The sequence below is a fragment of the Orcinus orca genome, chromosome 14, assembly GCF_937001465.1.
Source record: "Orcinus orca chromosome 14, mOrcOrc1.1, whole genome shotgun sequence".
NCBI lineage: Eukaryota > Metazoa > Chordata > Mammalia > Artiodactyla > Delphinidae > Orcinus > Orcinus orca.
This window is the reverse complement of record NC_064572.1, coordinates 18991593-19013459: the sequence shown is the minus strand read 5'-3', so window position 1 is coordinate 19013459 and position 21867 is coordinate 18991593. Positions and strand designations below refer to the sequence as shown.

Here is a 21867-nt window from a genome sequence, read left to right as displayed (position 1 = left end):
AAATCAAGAAAAGGAAAAGCCAGACTCAGAAGTGAAACAAGATGATAGGATTAGTAGACAAGGATGTGAAAACAGCCATTATAAACATTCTTCGTGCATTTAGAAGGCAGAAGAATACATGAGCATAAGGAAAATGAAACGTAAAAAAGCCTCCAGTTGAACTTCCAGAGACAAAAAATACAGTATATGAAATACATAAAGCAACAAAAAAGTCTTTTGTGGATTTGTATTTGTGTTCTTTAAATGTTCCTTTGAAAGGCAACTGCTGAAATTCAACTTAAGCCCCCTTAACCTACTTTTCTCCCACCGCATCTCCCCAGGGGTAGCTTTGTCTGGGTCCTGGTGAAATGCTATTGGGAAATCGTTAACCCGGGGAACTGACTGACTCCTGCTATCTGTTACTTTAATGTTGGGCACGAAGCCTCAGGTTTAAGGTACCCAGGTACGGTAGAAAGCGTCCTGTGGGTTCAGGTCTGGCCTAAGTCCAGTTTTCTGGGCTTTGGTTTCCTCACCTACAAGATAAGAATGAGAATGTGTTACCGAGTCCAAGCTCGTACTGCTCACCAGGCGACAGGCCGGTACATCGAGAGATGAGTTGGAGCACGGAACAGAGACTTTATTTGGAAAGCCAGCCAGCTGAGAAGATGGTGGGCTAGTGTCCCAAAGTACCATCTTACCAGGGATAGAATTCAGGCTGCTTTTATACTGAAAAGGGACGGGGGGTGGGGCAGGATGGAGGTTGGTTGGTGCAGGCTTTGTGGTGCTGGGATGCTCTGTTCTTACAGCGGTCCACATAGATCTGGCCACTGTGTTCCCTGTGCACCTCCAACCAGACAGATGTTACTCTCTGTTCTGCAACTTTGCATCTCTGAAGGTCAGAGCCTTGAGAGTCCTCCTGTGTATTTCAGGCTGTGGGCAACATTCTTTTCCAGAGGTGCAGAGCCAGCACAACTGAGTACAGGCCACAGAGCACAGGGGTTAGAGCTAAAGGAGTAGATCTAATATGCCGTCACATTTGTTCTTCTCTGTTACAAATGGGGTGGTTGGGATCCAGTGAACATTGTTAAAACATGGGAGCGTTAAGAGTCTTCATAGTGTCGCTTCTTAACTACTTCTAGTATCATTTCATTCACTCTACAGCTGTTTTAAAAATACTGCTCACGCCAGCTGTCGTGTGCGGTGCTGGGAATTCGGGGGATGGGGCGGGGGGAGAGGGGACATGAATACCGACTTCTTTCCCTTTTGGCGTTTCCCAGTGTGGTGGATGCTGTGAGCGGGGCAGCAGTGCAGTGGGACCCACGGCATTAGAAGAGAGGGAGGGTCAGAGAGGATTTCCAGAGGAGTCGATCTCTAAGCACATTCTTGAAGAACAGGTGGAAATTGGGCAAAGAGTGTTTGGGGCAGAGGGAATAACGTGTGGAAACCTGCAGGTCTGAGCATGACACAAGTGGTGACTGTTTGGGTTCCCTGAAAGCAAACTGAGACAGGGACTTGGTGCAGGGAGCTTCCTTGGAAGGGGAGTCCAGAAAGCGGAATGAGAACGTGGAGAAGGTGAGGCCAACAAAGGGTGCGCAGATGAGCCCGTTAGCATTGGGGGGCAACTGGAATTCAGTCCCACTGGGTGTCCCTGAGGAAGAACTGAGAACGTGCCTCAGTACTATCCCACCAGAGGACAGGAATGCTGTCCAATGCACCTACTCCTTCCTCCAGGGGTTGAAGGTGACCCCGGGGAGAATGACTCCCACATTTGAATTTTCTCCGTTGTGTGTGAGGCTTCCTGGAAACCCTGAGACAACAAAGCCAAGGGTGGCTGCCCCATAGTTTTGTTTGTTCGTTTGTTTAGCACTTAATCTGCAGTTTTGAAAATCCTGTGTCTGGGAATGGAGGTATCGATACCATAGTTCTGAAATGGTCATGTTTTGAAACTCAGAAGTAATGTTATATCTGAGTGGAATGCATATTTACAAACTCCCATTGCTTAATAATCAGGACGCAGGGACATGCATATGTACAACACATATTCATGGGAGAAAATATACATCAACGATGACAAGTTTTTACAAAACATACACCAGCCCCAAAATAACCATGGGATTCTGTTGACACCAATTATTTGGACCAAGCTTCTTCATCAGATCACCTTGTAGACACTAATTCAGGTACCACTGTCCTGGATCTTGTGGTCAGAGTTGTCCCAGAAGAGGCAGCTGCTTGTGTGATGTGGCTTAAGGTATTGGACAGGTCCCTTCAACCGAAGGTATCTGTTCCTCACTCTGCCCATGCCCATCGCCCTCCTTCCAGGTGCAGGGATTCCCGCAATTTTATTATAATCATTTACAGGCATGTTTGCTTGGGACCATGGTAAATAGTCAAGGATGTACTTCAATAAGAAGGATCCTTTATTGAGGCAAAATCTGTCAGTTACAAACAAGTCATGGAAGACCACAGTACCCCCTCCTCCCTCCAAAAAGAACACGGAAAATGAACATACAGAACCCTCTGTAAAACACGGCAATGCTTTCTTCTTAAGGAGAACCATATTTTAATCTATTTAAGGCCTTTCACAGGTATTTAAGAACCAGAGTTCGGCTTACAGGGTGTTCTCAGTCTTCTGCAGAATCTTGTGTTTACCAGCTCCTCATGGGTGGTCTAAAGAACATAGAAATGAATTAGTGCCGTTTGCTGAAGCCAAAGCCTGAGCAGATGACCCTGTTTCTCAAGACAACAGAACCATACTCTATGCTTTTTTAAAAAAAATAAATTTATTTATTTTTGGCTGTGTTGGGTCTTCATTGCTGCATGCAGGCTTTCTCTAGTTGTGGTGAACAAGGGGCTACTCTTCGTTGCGGTGCACAGGCTTCTCATTGTGATGGCTTCTCTTGTTGCAGAGCACGGACTCTAGGCACGCGGGCTTCAGTAGTTGTGGCACACAGGCTCCGTAGTTGTGGCTCATGGGCTCTAGAGCACAGGCTCAGTAGTTGTGGCGCACAGGCTTAGTTGCTCCGCGGTATGTGGGATCTTCCCAGACCAGGGCTCCAACCCGTGTCCCCTGCATTGGCAGGCGGATCCTTAACCACTGCACCACCAGGGAAGTCCCAGAACCGTACTCTATGCTTAAAATGACCTTCCTGCAATGTCCTTTTGGAGGATGTACCCATGGGTGGAGAACTATAGAGGAGATGAGTCAGACAGGGTTGTTGATAAGTGTCTGCCCTCTGGGAAAACAAACCTTGGTTTGTATTGCTTATGGATGTTCATGGTGTAAATACTCCCCACCGTGGCTGATTTCAAGCCACCAATGTGAAGTCACTAAACTTGGAGAGAGAGGTGCAATAGTAATAACCTTAAATGCATAGTAATAGTAAAATGTAGTCAAATAATTAGGGCGCGGGGTGGTTTGAGTATTTGTTACCTATGTGTTTTTTTAAACCTGTGGGGTTTCTTTGGCCCCACAGCGAGGCATGCGGGATCTTAGTTCTCCTTCCAGGAATCAAACCCGTGACCCCTGCAGTGGAAGTGCGGAGTCCTAACCATTGGACCACCAGGGAATTCCCTTCACTTGTATTTTCAATACCATCTTGTAAATTATCTTAAATCATTTAATTTTTAATAGTATCTGTGTTTAACAACCAGCTCACAAAATTCCTGGCAGTTTAACCATCAGCTCCCTTGAGCCTTTTGAGCTTGTTCTAGGATACCTGTGGGCCAGAGGTCCGGGGAGGCTCCTCTATCGGAGGCCTCTGGTGTTTATGTGTCCCACTGCAAGGGCAGTGGTGATGGTAGGGAAAGTGATTTACTTGAGGGCGCTTAAACCCCAAGCACAGGTGCAGGCTCTGAGCAAGCCTGGGTCTGGACTTGGCAGAGGACAAAAGGTTGAGGGTGAGACTCCCTCAGGAATCTCAAGGCAGCTGAGGCAGCTGCTCTTGCGGGAAGGATCCCAGGACTGTTGCCTAGACCCAGGCACACTCAGGCGGCACAGTTTCTGCAGTCACAGTTTTCCCCCTACTCTCCCTTTACCTCCCCTCCCCACCATCCTAGCTTTCAGCGGGACAGGAAGTTAGAGCTTCATTCTGCAGAAGCAAGGGCGTTACCGGCTCTGCGGGGTGATGGGTTCTCCCTCAGCTGTCCTCGAGACGGGCTGCCTCTCGTCCCGTTCCTCTTGGTCTCGGTTGGACTATCAACTGAGCAAGACACGTAAAGTTTCAATAACTTGCCCAGAATCACGCGGTAAGTGGCAAGGCCAGACCGTCTGGCTCCAGATCGTGCAATCTTAACCACTTGATGGAAAAGAAATGTGGTAACGGGGTGGGTGTATCACCATGAGGCAGGCAGGCCTCACAGACTTAAGGAATTCTGGTGCGGTGGTCATTGGCAGCTGCCACAAAATCCTTAGGAAGATGTGTTGGGATATGGGAGCAGAGGAGTGGGGTTGGAGGCGTTGGTTCAGAGTGGAGGGAAGGGAAGCCTGTGAATGTTGTTTGGAGAGGTGCCCCATTCATATGTGTGTTTAGGTGTGTGTTGGGGGACTGACTGGGCCCTCAGAAGCAAAGAGGCTTCCTCTTCTTCCGTGCCTAGTCGAGTACCCGAGAGACCAGGGCCACCTGGATCAAAGCAGAAATGGGTCCAACACCCCCTGGATAGTTGGTATTAAAGGATCCTTGTTCATTTCTTTTCCAGCTGTGATAATGGTATTGTAACTGTTTCCTTTTTTTTTTTTTTTTAAGGTTTTTATTTTAGCCAATGACTATTTCCCCTAGAACCTGGGCCCCAGATCCCTGAGAAATACCAGGACCATGGAATGAAGGTGCTGGGGAAGGCTACAGAGATGGAAATCCATCCGGGGAAGATTCCAGGTTTACCGTGAGACCTTTCTCATGGCTTTAGGCAGATTAGTTACTTGGGGGAGCTTTGTCCTTAAACATGAGTTCAAACGCTTACTCAGCAGAGCCATCAGAGATAGGGTTGCCTGAGAAGTCACAGAGTATAACTGCAGAAGGACAGGATTCCAAGCAACAGAAGATGCAGGTTACAGATAGACTCACTTTTGCCTGGCTCGTGACTTTATGGAAGTTACTAAATCTCTCTAATTTTCCTTTTTTTTTTTTCTGTTTTTTATTGATGTGTAAGATGCATTCATCCTATTGTTTATCTGTAAATAAAAATAATATTTCTAAAAGATCTGTATCTTTTAGAAGTTCCTAAATAAAATACTTACTGATGCAATGATATGGTATCATGGGTTCTCTTTGAAAAGGTTCACTGAGGGGGCAGGTGGTAGGCAGGTGGATGTAGGTATAGAGGAAACAGGAGAACAGGATGGGGAGCATGTCGATACCCTAAATTCGGTGATAGACGCCTGAGAGTTTGTTATACTATTCTCTACACTTGTATGTTTAAGATTTTCTTAGTAAATTTTTCAGAAATGGAAGGGAGGAGATCAAGAGATTTTTAAGGATGGAAAGGGAGAAGGGAGTCTTGGGAAAGTGAGAGAGATGCCACCATAGAAGATTCTAATTTTTGCAGGAAAGCGGGAGCGTTCTCTACACCACCCTCCAACCTGAGAAACCTGGGGATAAGTTGCTCTGAAATGAGCACGTGTATCTGGGTTTGGGAGTTGTGGACACTGGGCAAATGGCTTGGAGTGACTGATAACCTGGTGAAGTTCATCACAAGAGAATGTCCTCTCCTTTTTTCCATTTTGTTCTCATATCTACATTTCTGCAGATAGCGGGGCTGGCTGGCACGGTGGGGCTTCCCTTTCGCTTGGGAAAGGCCGCTGCTTGCAGGTGTCCCATGGGGTTCTCATTTTTGAGTCGAGACGTGATGTCACTGTCACTAAGTTTTGGGTTGGCCTTATGGAACTTTGGGACCACAAGAGGCTTGGGGTGAATTCATACAGCTTGGGGTGAATTCATACAGCTTGGGAGTCCTGAAGAAGGTAATCAGTAACGAGGTTTCTGAAAAAATAGTCTATACTTAACTGAGTATTGAGTGAGGCTTCCATTAGTATACATGAGCTAACAACGAGATTAGGGAAAGAAAATCACTTTGGCTTTTCAGTCTGTTTGTGGGACTCTGAGGTTCAACTTGGGGATGCTTTTTATTTTATTTTATTTTTTAAGAAATCCAAGAAGAGTTCATTTTATTTCTTTTTATTTTAATTCACACTTTCTTTTTTTGAATTTATTTATTTATTTATTTTTGACTGTGTTGGGTCTTCGTTGCTTCGCACGGGCTTTCTCTAGCTGCGGCAGGCGGGGCCTATTCTTCGTTGCGGTGCACAGGCTTCTCACTGTGGTGGCTTCTCTTGTTGCAGAGCACGGGCTCTAGGTGCACGGGCTTCAGTAGTTGTGGCACGTGGGCTCAGTAGTTGTGGCTCACGGGCTCTAGAGCGCAGGCTCCGTAGCTGTGGTGCACGGGCTCAGTTGCTCCACGGCATGTGGGATCTTCCCGGACCAGGGCTTGAACCCGTGTCCCCTGCATTGGCAAGCGGATTCTTAACCACTGCACCACCAGGGAAGTCCCTGGGGGTGCTTTTTAAATTGCTGGACTTTCCCTGTGGGGAGTGTTCATCACTCATTGTATTAGCCTTTTAGGTTATATAACATATATATAACCCCAGGTCGGGTAGCACAATTGGGTATAAATCAAGGTGGGATGCAGAATAAGGGGTCAGTCCTCCAAGGGTCCAGCTCTGAAGTGTCTTAATGTCCGGTTTGACCAATTTCAGACCTTGGGTGCAGCTTCTACCTGGCTTGTCTCACTAACCCTAGGTCAGTACTTAAGAATAGTAATTTTTTAAAAATTCAATGGCTACATGGGTGTGGACAGCGCATTTCTGATACTCTCAGCTTCTTCTCTTAAAGGGATAATCACATATTTCGTGTTGGCTGTGAAAGCGAATGGTTTAATAAAACTAAATGTAAAGAAATGTTGGCTGGGGCTTCCCTGGTGGCGCAGTGGTTGAGAGTCCGCCTGCCGATGCAGGGGACACAGGTTTGTGCCCCGGTCCGGGAAGATCCCACATGCCGCGGAGCGGCTGCGCCCGTGAGCCATGGCCGCTGAGCCTGCGCGTCTGGAGCCTGTTGCTCCGCAACGGGAGAGGCCACAACAGTGAGAGGCCCGCGTACCGCAAAAAAAAAAAAAAAAAAATGTTGGCTGGAGGAAAGCTCTTAAATTCTCTACTCTCCTCCTAGCTTCCCCCCAAGGGTAGAATTCGTTCATTTGACTGGGTGAGAGTTTGGGACAGTGACATTGTGAGCCATGGAACCAGCAAAAGTTTGATTAGATTCTTCCGGTCCCCAGATTCCCAGCCACCTTCCTCATCTGAAGAACCCTGTCTTCAAATTCCGTTCCCTCATCTGGAAAAGTTTGGTTTCGGATCCTTGGTTTCCTTGGTCCTAAAGAAAATACTTCAGAGACTAGTTCGGCTCAGCTCTCCAGAGCTGATTTACCAGATGGCAATTGTAGCAGCTTAAAGGGGAAAAGGAATGATTTTATTTGTAAAGCAATTAAAAACCAAGTGCTCTTTAATGTTACTTACTATCTGTGTTTTAGGAGAGCAAATGCCTTAAATTGGCATTAAGATCCTCAATTGTTAAGTAAGTTTTATTACCATTTAGATAAAGTGCAGCTTATTCATGTTATTGGCTTTTTTTTATGCATTCAGAGTCCCTCCAAAGGTTAGGTGGGAAATACCCACATTTCAGACTCTGAGCCAGGTTTGAAATGAAATATCCATGAACCCATACCCTGAGTTGCATTTTTGTTTGTTTGTTTTTGCGTGATAAATGGAATTCTCTATAAGCTGGATCGGCCTATCTATGTCTCTGAAGGAAAGTTCAGTCTGTATCTAAAGAGGGTGCCATGGACTCCCCTGGTGGCGCAGTGGTTAAGAATCCGCCTGCCAATGCAGGGGACATGGGTTCGAGCCCTGGTCCGGGAAGATCCCACATGCTGCTGAGCAACTGACCTTGTGCACCACAACTACTGAGCCTGCGCTCTAGAGCCCCTGAGCCACAACTACTGAGCCTGCACACCTAGAACCTGTGATGTGCGGCAAGAGAAGCCACTGCAGTGAGAAGTGCACCACAGTGAAGAGTAGCCCCTGCTCGCCACAACTAGAGAAAGCCCGCATGCAGCAACAAAGACCCAAGGCAGCCAATAAATAAATTAATTTTTTAAAATTAAGAAAAAAAAACAAAGAGGGTGCTAGCACTCATCCGATTGACCTCTCTGATCAGCCGATATGAGGTGTGGCTCCCCCAACTTTTTTTCATTGCATCAAAACATATGCTTTTAGGGAATTCCCTGGCAGTCCAGTGGTTAGGATTCCAGGCTTTCACTATGGAGGGTGTAGTTTCAGTCCCTTGTCAGGGAACTAAGATCCCACAAGCTGCGTGGCGTGGCCAAATTAAAAAACTAAAAAAATATATGCTTTTGTTGTAGCTACCCATGTATATTTTGAAAGCGTAGGAGAGAGACTGGGCCTTGGGACCGGAGTGCCTGATTTTAGATATTGGCTCTGAAACTTAGAGCCTTGGACAAATTGCATAACCACTCAGAATCTGTTTTCTCATCTTCCTCATAGAGTTGTGTGGAATAAGTATGTTCCCACAGTACAGATAAAGCTCTAGGACAGGAACCTAGAACTTAGGACAAGTTAAACCCTCAATATACAAGAACTATTATTATACATTTCTGCATTCCCTGGGTTTACCATTCCAGCATTGTCATAATATTAAGTTCTAATGATAGATGCCACCTTAGTTTCTCATACCTCTAAGTTTTTCTTTTTCTTTACTTTCTGAAAATGCAATTAAAAAAAAAAGACAGTTGCAGTCTTCAAAATTGACTGACTTTTCTTGCTGGTAGTGGTGTATGAAAGATGCATCCAAACATGTAAGATTACCTTACTGATTTTTTCTGAGTTTTGTTTAGTCTCCTTTGTCGTGTCTTAAGAATTACTTATGTGCTTAATCCTTGTCAACTTCCCACCTGGAAAATGTGATAATGTTACCGAACCAAACTTGGGTCCACTCACCCGTGTACAGCAAAGCCAGTCTACTGACACCGGCTTGTGGTAAAGGAAAGTGCAGGGTTTATTTCAGGCACCAAGCAAGGATTCCGGGGCAGCTAGTACTTAAAAGACCCAAACTCCCCAAAGGTTTCAGGGAAAGGTTGTTAAAGACAGGGCGAGGAAGGGGATTATGGGATGCGTGATCAGCTCGTGGACATTCTTCTGATTGGTTGGTGGTGAGGTAATTGGGAGTCAGCATCATCAACCTGGTTCCAACCGGTTTGGGGTCTAAGTGCTCGTGGGCAGCATCAGTTAACTTCTTCCACCCGGTGGGGCTTTCAGTATCTGCAAAACAGCTCAAAGGATGTGGCTCAGAATATTATCTATAACCCTTGAGGAGGAACTAAAGGTCCTTGGCTTTGCTTAATGGCTAAACTATTTTTATTTTGTCTTGCTTGACTGTTTTCCTTTCTGCATTTTTTCACTTCTCTGATTAAATTTATTCTTTGACTAAAGTTTTTCTATAGACAAAAGGCAGGTGGAGGACATGATGGGGGGGAGGTCCTGCTCAGTTACAATGACTTGCCTGTCCGTCCGGAAAACTGAACAGAACTCTCTACCTCCGCGGTCCATGCCTGTATCAGCCACACAAGTTTCCCCAAACTTGCCCAGAAATTGAAACTGGGCCAAAGTTGAGCCGGTCGGGGCAGAGACACTAGGCAACAGCTTTTGATGACTGTCCTCTATCACTTCCTCTCCACTGCCCCCTACCATGCCCAAGCCATTCTCATCTCTTTAACAAACAGTGGGCTGATTAAGGACAGGAAGTTAATTTCCTGATAACTATCAAGGACTGAAGGGCAGTCCTTTAGTTCCTGGTTGCCAATTACCTTCACTTGAATGAACCTTCCTGCCAGAAGCCAGTCCCCCTCCCGCAAACATCCTGTGCCTTCCACTAAGCGAAAACACCAGCAGGCTCTATCTGATGTTAACAGTATTGTCGAGGGATGTTCAGAGCCCGGACTTGGATGTATGCTTCCTTATGCTGCTCTGAGAGTGCTGGAAGGGGCCGTGGGCTTGTGAGAAGAGAGTGTTGCTTCTTGAATCTTATCGATTGAGGATTCGCTGAGTTTTCTTACTTGCTTCACGGACACCTTCATTCAACACACATTTATCAAGCCAGGTTCTGCTTCGTAACAAAAACACAGGGAACTCCCTGGCGTTCCAATGGTTCGGACTTTGCGCTTCCACGGCCGGGGGCCTGGGTTCTATCCCTGGTCGGGGGAAAAAACCAAACCAGCTTCTTGAGTTGAAGTTGGGGAAAATACTTGAGAAACAGCTTGCATACGTAATCCCATAGGGTGTTTTTTTTCATTTCTTATAATCACTGGCATTTTTTAAACTACAGCCCTTTTCGAAATTTGAGAAATAAATGTGAGAGGTCTGCCTCCTGCAATAAGAATGGATGTTAGAGGCAAAGTATTTAAGTTTGTATAACATGGATTGCATTAAAATGAATGGAATAAAAGGAATTTGCCAAGGGGAGGTGGCTTGAGGTACACTTTTATTTTATATATATATATATATATATATATATATATATATATATATATTTGGTGTGGAAAGACCTAGCAGTTTAAGAGTAGCCCCTCTCATCTCCCCCAGTGCCTGAATTTTCCTTGCTGGTTCTTCAGGGTTAAGAGCTGTGATGTGAGGCAGAAATCTTATCCCTGGAAAGGACCCAGTTCTCGGATTGGAGTGGGGTGTGTTGAAAAGTGCATAAACCGGGCGTCAGGTGACAGAGTTTCAAGTCTTATTTGGGTTTTTTTTCAAGTTTATTTATTTATTTATGGCTGCATTGGGTCTTCGTTGCTGCACGCGGGGCTTTCTGTAGTTGCGGCAAGCGGGGGCTACTCTTCGTTGCGGTGCGCGGGCTTCTCATTGTGGTGGCTTCTCTTGTTGCAGAGCACGGGCTCTAGGTGCGTGGGCTCAGTAGTTGTGGCTCGTGGGCTCTAGAGCACAGGCTCAGCAGTTGTGGCCCGTGGGCTCAGTAGTTGTGGCTCGCAGGCTCAGTAGTTGTGGCGCATGGGTTCTGCTGCTCCACGGCATGTGGGATCTTCCCAGACCAGGGTTCGAACCCGTGTCCCCTGCATCGGCAGGCGGATTCTTAACCACTGTGCCACCAAGGAAGTCCCTCAAGTCTTCTTTGGTCACTTGCTTGCTCTGGCCCTGGACCAGTTCCTCAGCATCTCTTGGCATCAAGCATCTAGCTGCGTGCCTGGCACATAGGAAGCGCTCACAAACTCCTTGTCCTTCTGTATCTTACCCACTCAAATTGCCTAAACCACAGATCAGGCGCTGTCCTGGGCTTCTTGCAGTCTCTCCCCCCCCAGTTCTCAGCAGGCAGTAAGTCTGGCCAGTTTTACCCGCTAAATGCTGCCGAATCCTGCTCATCCTCTGCACTCCTGCCCCAGGTCAGTTCGTCCTTATCGTTCATTGGACCCTTGTAGGAAATACTTTCTCTGTTCTGGCCTCAGGTCCTGTTCTACCAACCACATCTCGCTCCTGATTAGAATAGAAGCATTAGCCCCATCTTGCCTGTAGAATGAAGTCTTCAACATAGTAAGAACAGCAAGCACTTCCATCGTTCCTACTGTGTGCTCTTCTAAATGTTCCATGCGTGTTAACTCACGTAATCCTTGCCACAGCTTTATGTGAGGATGACTGTTCTGATCTTCAGTTGACAGATGAGGAAACTACTGCGTAGAGAGGTTAAATAACTTGATTGGAGTTAAACTGCTAGTAAGTGAGGAAACAGAACATTAAAATTTTGTGGGGCTTCCCTGGTGGCGCAGTAGTTGAGAGTCCACCTGCCGATGCAGGGGACACGGGTTCGTGCCCCGGCCCGGGAGGATCCCACATGCCGCGGAGCAGCTGGGCCCGTGAGCCATAGCTGCTGAGCCTGTGCGTCCGGAGCCTGTGCTCCGCAGTGGGAGAGGCCACGACAGTGAGAGGCCCGCGTACAGCTAAAAAAAAAAAAATTTATGTATCCCTGTTCAGTCTCAATCTTGTCTCTGGCCACTTCTGCCTTGTTTTTTTGGTGTTTTTTTAAAAAATATTTATTTAATTATTTGGCTGCGCCGGATCTTCGTTGTAGCATGCAGGATCCTTCAGTTGCGGCATGCAAACTCCTGGTTGCAATCCCTGACTAGGGATCAAACCCGGGCCCCCTGCGTTGGGAGCTTGGAGCCGTAGCCACTGGGCCACCAGGGAAGTCCCTGCCTTGTTCTTTATTCTCCAGCAATGCAGGCTCCATGCTGTTCTCATCCCACCCATATCCATTCCTCGTCCTCCCATACTTTTGCTCCTGTTAATAGCTCTGCTTGGAACGCCTTTCCTGTTGACTCCTTGGCAAATTCCTACTTCTCCTTTCAGACTTGACCCTGGCATCACCTCCTCCATCATTCAGTCTTCCCACCTGGTTGCCCTTGTGCTCCATGCACACCTCTGAGTATCTGAGGTGTTGCTTTGTGTTAGGGATGAGACAGACGATGGAAACCTGGATCGAGAGGTGTGGTCTTCAGGATCTTAGGGCCCTTTGGGGAAAAGAGGCAAAAACCTTGGAGCAGAACGGCATGAGCATCCCAGACAGATGAACACCCGGCGCTCTGAGAGGGCTCCAGCCCGGACTGTGGGGAAACTAGAAACACAGATGGGAAGAAACTCACAGATGGGAAGAAATTCACAGTGAGGAACTAGGGCGAGGAAAGGCTGTCTAGACAGAAGGGATGGCATTTGCAAGCTCAGAGCCAGGACAACCTCTCGTAGGTTTGGGGAAATAACTGAGCGTGTTCATCTATTTACTTGTCTCTCCCACTTGAATGAGCCCCTCAGATCTGCCTTCCTCACAGAGGGCTCAGTGGACATTAGACTAGAACCCAGACACCGGAATCTCTGGGATCCTGTCTCCATCAGTTAAAGATAAGGGCCGCATGAGGAGATAGCGAAAGTCCTTTAGATTTTCTGAGATTCTATGAACCCCCTAAGGAAAAGAAGGCAAGCAAGAAGGCCTCAGTTTGGATAGCCTGAGAGTCCCGGGAAGCTGGAGGTGATGCCCAGGCCCTGATTTTCACCTGTTGGTGAAAAAAGAGGGTTATGGGGGGATTGTAGTTGAGGCACGCTTAGCTGCTACATACTTTCCCTCCTACAGACGGGAAGCAGAAAGCGTTTTGCCAGCATCCCTGGCCTGAGTGTGGAGTCATCTGTGGGGCTAGTCAGATGTCTGAAAGCCTCTTCTTAATGCAGGGTCCCTGTAGAGACTTGGAAGACCGAATACACAGTGTCCAGGATATAAATAAAAATGTAACCCTGGCCCACAGCTTGCTGCAGTCCGCCCAGGAAGCCAGGCTACTGTAACCAGTAGTAGCAACAGTAACCAGTTGCTACAGTAACCAGTAACCAGTTGCTACAGTAACCAGCAACAGTAACCAGTCCAGGAAGCCAGATCATAACCCCTGTGGCAACTGGTCCCAAACATCCAGGACTTGATTAATAATTGACAGCTTTGCTAATATTTGCACCCACTTCTAATTTAGGACAGACAGGAGAAAGCCAATATGTCCCCCCAACCAGTCACACAGGAGCCCCCGCATCTAGCCGGCCTGTCTATTGCTTCCGCGTGCTAACAGCCTCCAGTCAGGGCATACCCGAAGCCTTTCCCTTTTTGTTCCAATAGAAAACTTTCACACTCTTCTGCCTGCTTTTGAGTTTTTGTCCAATGCAGGTGATGGTGGTCGACTCCTTTGCTAGAGCAAAAAGCTTTGAATCGATAGCCTTTGCTTGTTCTCATCTGGTTGGTCTTCATTCATTTCCACAAATTAGAAGAAGTTCCCTGAAGCTCTGGGTATTCTATTTATTTTTTTCACTCTTGGATCCAATTTCCCTTTCTTTGAACACTGGAGAACGTTTTTTGCCAAAGTTTTTCAATAATTTGCCCAAACCCACCCTAAACATTGACCAGGATTGGGCGTGTTTGTGCTGAAAAGAGCACTGTTTTCTCTGAGATGAGAGATAGCACCTGGATTCCCAACTCTGCCCTTGGTGCTGTGAGTCAGCAAGTCTCTTAGCCTTTTTATACCTCCATCTCCTTACCTGTAAAATGGGACTAAGAAATGATTGCTTGCTTAAGTGTTGGACCATACCCCATGGTCCTTAATGTTTACAACTAGAGGTGCACCCCTCAGCACTTTCTTACAAATAAAAACAAATGTAGATGAAGGTATGGAGAGCCATTATTTGAAAAGACTATTGCAATGGGGCGGGGGGCACTGTTGCAATAGAGAGAGCACAGGGAGCCCAAGATCTGTAAGAGTCTCAAACGTTGTGTCAGACAGGTTTGGTCAGGAAGGGCTATTCAGTATTCTGAAGCTGGCTTAGGTTGAAAGTGGGTCAAAGTTCAGGCGCCCATGGGGAAGGAAGAAGCCAGAGTAAAGTTAGGTCAAGTCACATTAGCAGGTATTTTGTCCCTGTTGGTCAGTGGGGGTCAAACAATTCAGCTAATCATTGATGAGACAAAGAAGGGGAACTTGGAGCTTGTGTCTGGCTTCGTCCTAGGTAAATAAAGGGGTATCCATGAATCTTATCTAAGTTAGACGAAGGATGTTTTTTTTCTTCTGATTTTATTGAGATATAATTGACATACAGCACTGTATTAAGTTTTAGATGTACAGCATAATGATTTTAAAAAGTTTTTATGGGAGTATAGTTGCTTTACAATGTTGTGTTAGTTACTGCCATACAGCAAAGTGAATCAGCTATTATATACATATATCTCCTCTTTTTTGGATTTCCTTCCCATTTAGGTCACCACAGAGCATTGAGTAGAGTTCCATGTGCTATACAGTAGGTTCTCATTAGTTATGTATTTTACACATAGTAGTGTACATATATGTCAATCCCAATCTCCCAGTTCATCCCACCCCCCCTTTCCCCCCTTGGTATCCATACGTTTGTTCTCTACATTGGTGTCTCTATTTCTGTTTTGCAAATAAGTTCATCTGTACCATTTTATAGATTCCACAGATAAGAGATATTATATGATATTTGTTTTTCTCTTTCTGACTTACTTCACTCTGTATGACAGTCTCTAGGTCCATCCGTGTCTCTGCAAATGGCACGCTTTCATTCCTTTTTGTGGCTGACAGCATAATGATTTGACTTACATACATCATGAGATGATTACCACAGTAAATTTTGTGACCACACATCATCTTATGTAGACATAAAATGAAAGAAATAGAAAAAAATGTTTTTTCTTATGATGAGAACTCTTTGGATTTATTCTCTTAACAACTTTCATATATAACATACAGCATGTTAATTATATTTACCGTGTTGTACATTACATCCCCAGTACTTATTTATCTTCTGAAGGGTAGTTTTTTGCAGTAAGCCATTTTGATGCATAAAAGCATAGGGGGGTTTCTTGACTGCTATTTTCTAGGAACATAGGGCTCAGGTAATGAATGGATGAATGGATGGATGAATGGATAAACGACATGTGGTATAGGTACTCAACAGAATATTATTCAGCCTTAAAAAAGGAAGGAAATTCTGACACATGCTGCAACATGGATGAATCCTTTTTCTTTTTTTACACCTTTATTGGAGTATAATTGCTTTACCATGTTGTGTTAGTTTCTGCTGTACAACAAAGTGAATCAGCTATGTGTGTACATATATCCCCATATCCCCTCCCTCTTAAACCTCCCTCCCACCCTCCCTATCCCACGCCCTAGGTGGTCACAAAGCATCGAGCTAATCTCCCTGTGCTGTGTAGCAGCTTCCCACTAGCCACCATGTATGAATCTTGAGGGCATTATGCTAAGTGAAATGAGCCAGTCACAAAAAGACAACTACAGCATGATTCCACTTATGTGAGGTATCTAGAGAAGCCAAATTCATAGAAACAGAAGGTAGAGGGGTGGTGCCAGGGGCTGAGGGAGGGGAGAGTGGGGAATTAGTGTTTAATGGGTATAGAGTTTCAGTTTTGCAAGATGAAAACCATTCTGGAGATCGGTTGCACCACAAGGTGAATGCACTTAACCCTACTGAACTGCACTTACACTTAAAAAGAATTAAGATGGTAAATTTAATGTTGTGCGTATTTTACCACAATTAAAAATTTTTTTTAATTCAACATTGTCAGTCCCTCCTTTCGTTCAAGATGAATAAATATCATTCAGCACTGAACAGCTCAGAGGTGATCCTATATCTCCTGAGTGGGCAGAAGCATCTAAGAATTAGTCTCCCGAGGACTCTTGTTGGTGCTGTTCTTGCAAAATCAGTTGAACCATCTATGGAGAGATGGCGGCTAAGATCATCTTTTTAGTCTTACTGATCAGGCACCTTATGAGAGGGATAACTAGAATGAAAAAGAGAAATATTAACATAAATAGTTAAAGAGCTGGGAGGTGGACCCCGGGGATATCCAGTCCAGTGGATACCGGGAGATAGGTAGATGGAAATCTTTTGGTAATGCAACGCTGCTCATTGAGTTTGTTGTAGCCAAGCTGTCAGTGCGCTTGGCAATGCTGTTCACGGTCTTGGTTACCTCTCTTATAAGGGCGTGCATGACCTAAGCATTTTACTAGACTTTTTTTGGTAGTCAAGAGTGCCTTTTCCAGGGAGAAATCTGTCCCTTGCATGGGCTGCTGTAGGGATAAGTCCTTCAAGGTATATATCAAGTCAACAGGGCTTTAAACTGTAGTATTTCCTCAGATGCTGGTGGGGTTGGCTGGGCGTGGAGGTGGGGGTGGGAACGCCAGCTGCAAGGCAACCTAGAATTCCAGTAAGAATCTGGGCAGTTGTATTTTAGTTTTTGGTGATGCCAAGGCAACAGGGAGGGAGGAACATTGAAAATGTTCGTTTGTATGGTTGTAGGCAGCTTCGGAAGGAAAATAAAGGAACTGAAAATTTAATAAGGTTTGACAATGCATGCAAGATGATAGGATCTAGTCTAGTTTACAGGTGCTCATATCTATCAGTTACCTGCAATTTACAAAGGCTTAAACTAGTTCAAAAACAATGACCAGGGCCAGAATTTGGTAATCCACAGGGTATGCTATAGTTTTCCAATGAAACACAAAAATTCTCTCCATAGTTACCTCTGTTTTGATCAAGGATAATCTCAAAGGAAGATTATTCTTTTTTTTTTTTAGAAAGATTATTCTTGATCATAAACTAAAGCTCATCTCATTAGATATGGCCTGATTATTTACCCAGGCATAACAAGAGTGGTGCTTAATGTATAGGCCTTTTAAAGTTTGCTTTGCTGGAAGTCTTCATAACGAGTCTTAGAATGGACCTTTAAAATCTTCTTGAGGCTGGGAAGCCAAGCGGAGAACTAACCATCAGGTTTCACCTGCATTACCCATAAATTTGGGTGTATTCCTCTCTTCTCAAGGTCCCTCAGATAGCCCAGCTTTCCTGGGCCCACCAGCAAGAGTTCATCTCACTCACTTGTAAGCTGGGAACCCTATAAGCCACGTACCACACTGCTTTTCCCAAGAGAGCTTTGTAAGCACTACCCCCATAAAGTCAACCCTAGTTCCTTAAAACGGACTGGTCTTATCTAATTCATTCTCAAATATAACATTCTGGACAAAGCCTTTGTTGTATAATCAACGTTTTCTATCATATCCTGTTAATAAGCAGGTGAGATTCTTATTGAACTGATGCAATTAATTATATTACCATGAAAATAAGAATATTCCATAGGAGTTTCTGAATTTTGGAGGAGTCAGACAGGGAGAAAAAGGTAAATGTTTCATTTCTAGTTTTCAAAAACGTAGTCACCAAAATTTTTAGAGACCGTTTAAGGGAAAAGAGAAAGGAGCTCCCTAGATACAGAGAATAGAATATTACAGTATTAGCAATATTCCAAACCATCCCTCATTAGCTCGTTCACTTTTCTGCGTGATTCTTTTTCTGCTCCGTCTTGGTTTGGCAGCCTCAGGAACCCATGATAGAATGCTGGGAATCCTGACTCAGTTCAGCGGTAGGGTCTCGAAGTTGTTTAAGCGATACCATCAGAAGCCTGTGTTCAAGGGCACTTGGCTTAGCCCTTTCCCCTGTGGCTCTGAGACCATTCTTTGTTAAAGTCAAAACATTCTGGACTGTAGCTGATTGGCAAACATGTTCAGGAAACCAACAGCGTTAATTAAAAAACTATCTGTAGATGGTAAAAAACAAAATGGCCATGGTTAGCTTATTAAAGATAATTTTCAAAACTGAAAGATCTGATAAAAGTTTATTACAGGGCTTCCCTGGTGGCGCAATGGTTGAGAGTCCGCCTGCCGATGCAGGGGACACAGGTTCGTGCCCCAGTCCGGGAGGATCCCACGTGCCCCGGAGCAGCTAGGCCCGTGAGCCATGGCCGCTGAGCCTGCGCGTCCGGAGCCTGTGCTCTGCAACGGGAGAGGCCACAACAGTGAGAGGCCCGCAAACCGCAAAAAAAAAAAAAAAAAGTTTATTACAAGTTTGGGATTAACATATATGAACCAGTATATATAAAATGACTCTACTATTTATAAACTAGATAACCAACAAGGACCTATGGTATAGCACAGGAAACTATATTCAGTATTTTGTAATAACCTATAAGGGAAAATAATCTGAAAAAGAATATATTAATATATGTATATATATGTGAGTGTGTGTGTGTGTGTATGTGTAATGCCTTTGCTGTACATCTGAAACTAACACAACGTTGTAAATCACCTACACTTCAACTAAAAAAAAAGAGTTTATTGCAAAAACAATGCAATTGACAAGGAAATTTGGTTGTTTCTGGGCATATGCAAAACAAAATAAAATCAATCTGAAATCAAAGTGACCAAAAATATTTTTAAAAGTAGAAGATGGCATGATTGTTAAGAACCTTAGCTCTTCCAAAAGTGAGAAAACTTTGTTCCTTTAAGTCATCAAGGACATAAAGTTAAAGTAAAGTTAAAGTAAAGCACAGAAAAGTATTCTGGTAAGAAACAGGATCTTTGCCTTTTAGGCAGATTTCTCAGAAGGTAAATAGAAACCTTTTATAACCTCTTAAGAGGCAGATCAATAATCCAAGAAAATTTTGTCATTTAGCAAAGAGAAAATAAAATTTCAGTTTTGCATCGGTATAATATTCGATACTAACAATCTTTTAAAGAAAATCTTATAATAAGCCCATCAAACCTTAGCTAACGTTGACCATGACAAATACCATTCCCTTTCTATAAACCTTCTACGACTTTCTATATCCATTCAGATTTTGTCCTCTGCATTCCTATTCCTTGTTCTGGAGGAACCAATCATTTTACTTTAGGACAAAGCCACTCTTCTTTCCCTTAACAGAAGCACATCCTGAATACCTTGCATACAAAGTTATTTTACTATGCAATTATTTCTCCCAGAGAGTCTTATTCACATATATTGATCATAACTTTTAACCACAGTAACTTTTATTTCACAGAAATAACTCTGAGGTGGATAGTTGTGAACTGTGTGTCACACACCAATGTTTTGTAGCAGAGCTTACGACTCACAACTTTTTATAGCCATATACATCTTTACAGTACAACTTCTCAATGTGGCAAAAACGAACACATTCATTAACAGATCAAAATATATAGTCCTAAAATTATGCTTAGTAGTTAATATTTCAGTATTTTATCTTATTAGAAATGATGTCAATAATCTAGCAGACGTTTTTAAGTTACCAAAAGACCTTAGAGACTATCCTCAAGCTGACACACACTAGAAAACATAATTACTGTTAAAAAGTATGTCTGAATAATGATAGATTTGGTTAAACCCAAATTCACAGCGTTCATCATCTCAAACACCTGGTAGATATAATGCTAATTTATTCAATCAATACACCTGTGTAAGTTCAGGAAGAACATGCCCAAACAGAGTAAAAATGTATGCTTGTATTATACTTAACTCTGACAACTGAGAAGACATCTGTTTTTAGTAAACCAATAATATTAAACTAGTCTTATTTGTGAAAGATTAAACTTTGTGAACTTGAATTCTTAATGCACTTGGGTTAGTTTTTATAAGAATACTTTTTAAAGTATTAGAAGTTAAATTTTCTTAGTTTCTAGAAATTTTAGGGATATTTAATTTATGTAAGGGCTTATTTCACTTCAATCAAAATAAAGCTCCTTTAGAGGTTTTTATAATCTAACTTGGTAATGTCATCTGAAGGTAGGAAAATTTTACACATATATAACATACCTACATTACATACATGTAAACAGAGAGGCAGATCGAAATATGGGGGCTTATAGCTTCAATTATAAAATTTCAATTCATATGGTTCATATGAAGATGTGGGCTCTTGTCCTTATCCCACCGTAATATTTTTACCAGGATTATGTTTCTGGCAGATAGGGTAAGTTGAGGTTATCTGCTCAGCATGACGGCTGAAGTGTCCGCCAGTGTGGAGGAGATCCCTTAAGATTTCCTTTGCCTTAATGTGTGATCTTATGGAAGCTAAATTATGCACTAAATTTGGGGCAAGGGGCTGAGCAGGACCAAGTGGCTATCCAGGTGTCTCCAAAGCTCATCCTTGTGGATAAAATACCCAGCCTGCTTCCAGGTAGTTTTTTCAGCCTTAGATGATTGCTCCTGGGCTCCTGGATGAGCCCCTCCAGAACCCCTGACAGGGGGAGGGCCACCTAGACCTCTACTGGCTATAGGGAGTTGAGGGGCCAGAGTGGGAAAGGGAGGGGAGAGAGGGGTGGAGCACGTAAAGGCTTTGAAGGGGAGGAGATCAAGCAGTTCAAGGGAGTTGAAGGGACGGTCAGATTTAGTTAAAAGGAGGAAGAAGGGGCTTCCCTAGTGGCGCAGTGGTTGGGAGTCCGCCTGCCGATGCAGGGGACATGGGTTCATGCCCCGGTCCGGGAGGATGCCACATGCCGCGGAGCGGCTGGGCCCATGAGCCATGGCCACTGAGCCTGCGCGTCCAGAGCCTGTGCTCTGCAACGGGAGAGGCCACAGCAGTGAGGCCCGCGTACCACAAAAAAAAAAAAAAAAAAAAAAAAAGGAGGAAGAAGTAGCAGCGAGGGCAGGGAGTGACTGGGAAGGAGGGGTTCTAGACGAGAGTCAGATGGGGGAGTTTCCTAGTTTCCAGAGAGGCCACTGAAGCTCCCAGTGGCCCTGAGTAAGATGTGGCCATTACTGAAGGTATTGAATTGAATTCATGCCATAAGGGCAAAGCATTTAGTGAGTGGCAGAAGAGGAGGGCAGGTGCCAGATAGGGAATTTCTGTTACGGGTCAAATTGTGTTCCCCGCAAAAGATATGTTGATGTCCTGACTCTGGTACCCATGGATGTGGCCTTATTTGGAAATGGGGTCTTTGCAGATGTAATCAAATTAAGATGAGGTCATTAAGGTGGGCCCTAATCCGATATGTCTGGTGTCCTGATAAGAAGAGAAGATAGAGACACACAGGGAGAAGCCAGGCATATGATGGCAGAGGCAGAGATCAAAGTGCTCTAACCCAGGACATGCCAAGGACTGCAGGCAAACGCTAGGACCAGGCAAGGAAGGATTTTCCCTTAGAGCCTACAGAGGGAGGATGGCCCTGCTGACACCTCGATTCCAGACTTCTAGCCTCCAGAATGCTGAGACAACAAATTTCTACTGTTTAGAGCCACCCAGTCTATGGTATTTTGTTATGAGAGCCCTAGGAAACTAATACAGGTAGTAACCCATGGGGTTCGATAATTACATCAGACCTTAAAGAAGACGGGAAAGACTTGTGTTACTGCTTGTGTTACTGCTTGTGTTACTCCTT

General features: G+C 44.5%; 1 protein-coding gene across 2 annotated transcripts in view; it reads left to right on the top strand.

Annotated features, from left to right (window-relative positions):
- Positions 1-5226, top strand: part of CCDC6 (coiled-coil domain containing 6) — a 119176-nt gene extending 113950 nt beyond the window's left edge. For both annotated transcript variants that reach the window (XR_007471155.1, XM_033406019.2), the window contains one exon: positions 4725-5226. Coding sequence is in view for 1 of the 2 variants with exons in the window: in XM_033406019.2 (XP_033261910.1) it covers positions 4725-4757 (33 nt within the window). In the remaining variant the exon portion in view is untranslated. The remainder of the gene's footprint in view (positions 1-4724) is intronic.
- Positions 5227-21867: the final 16641 nt, after the last annotated feature.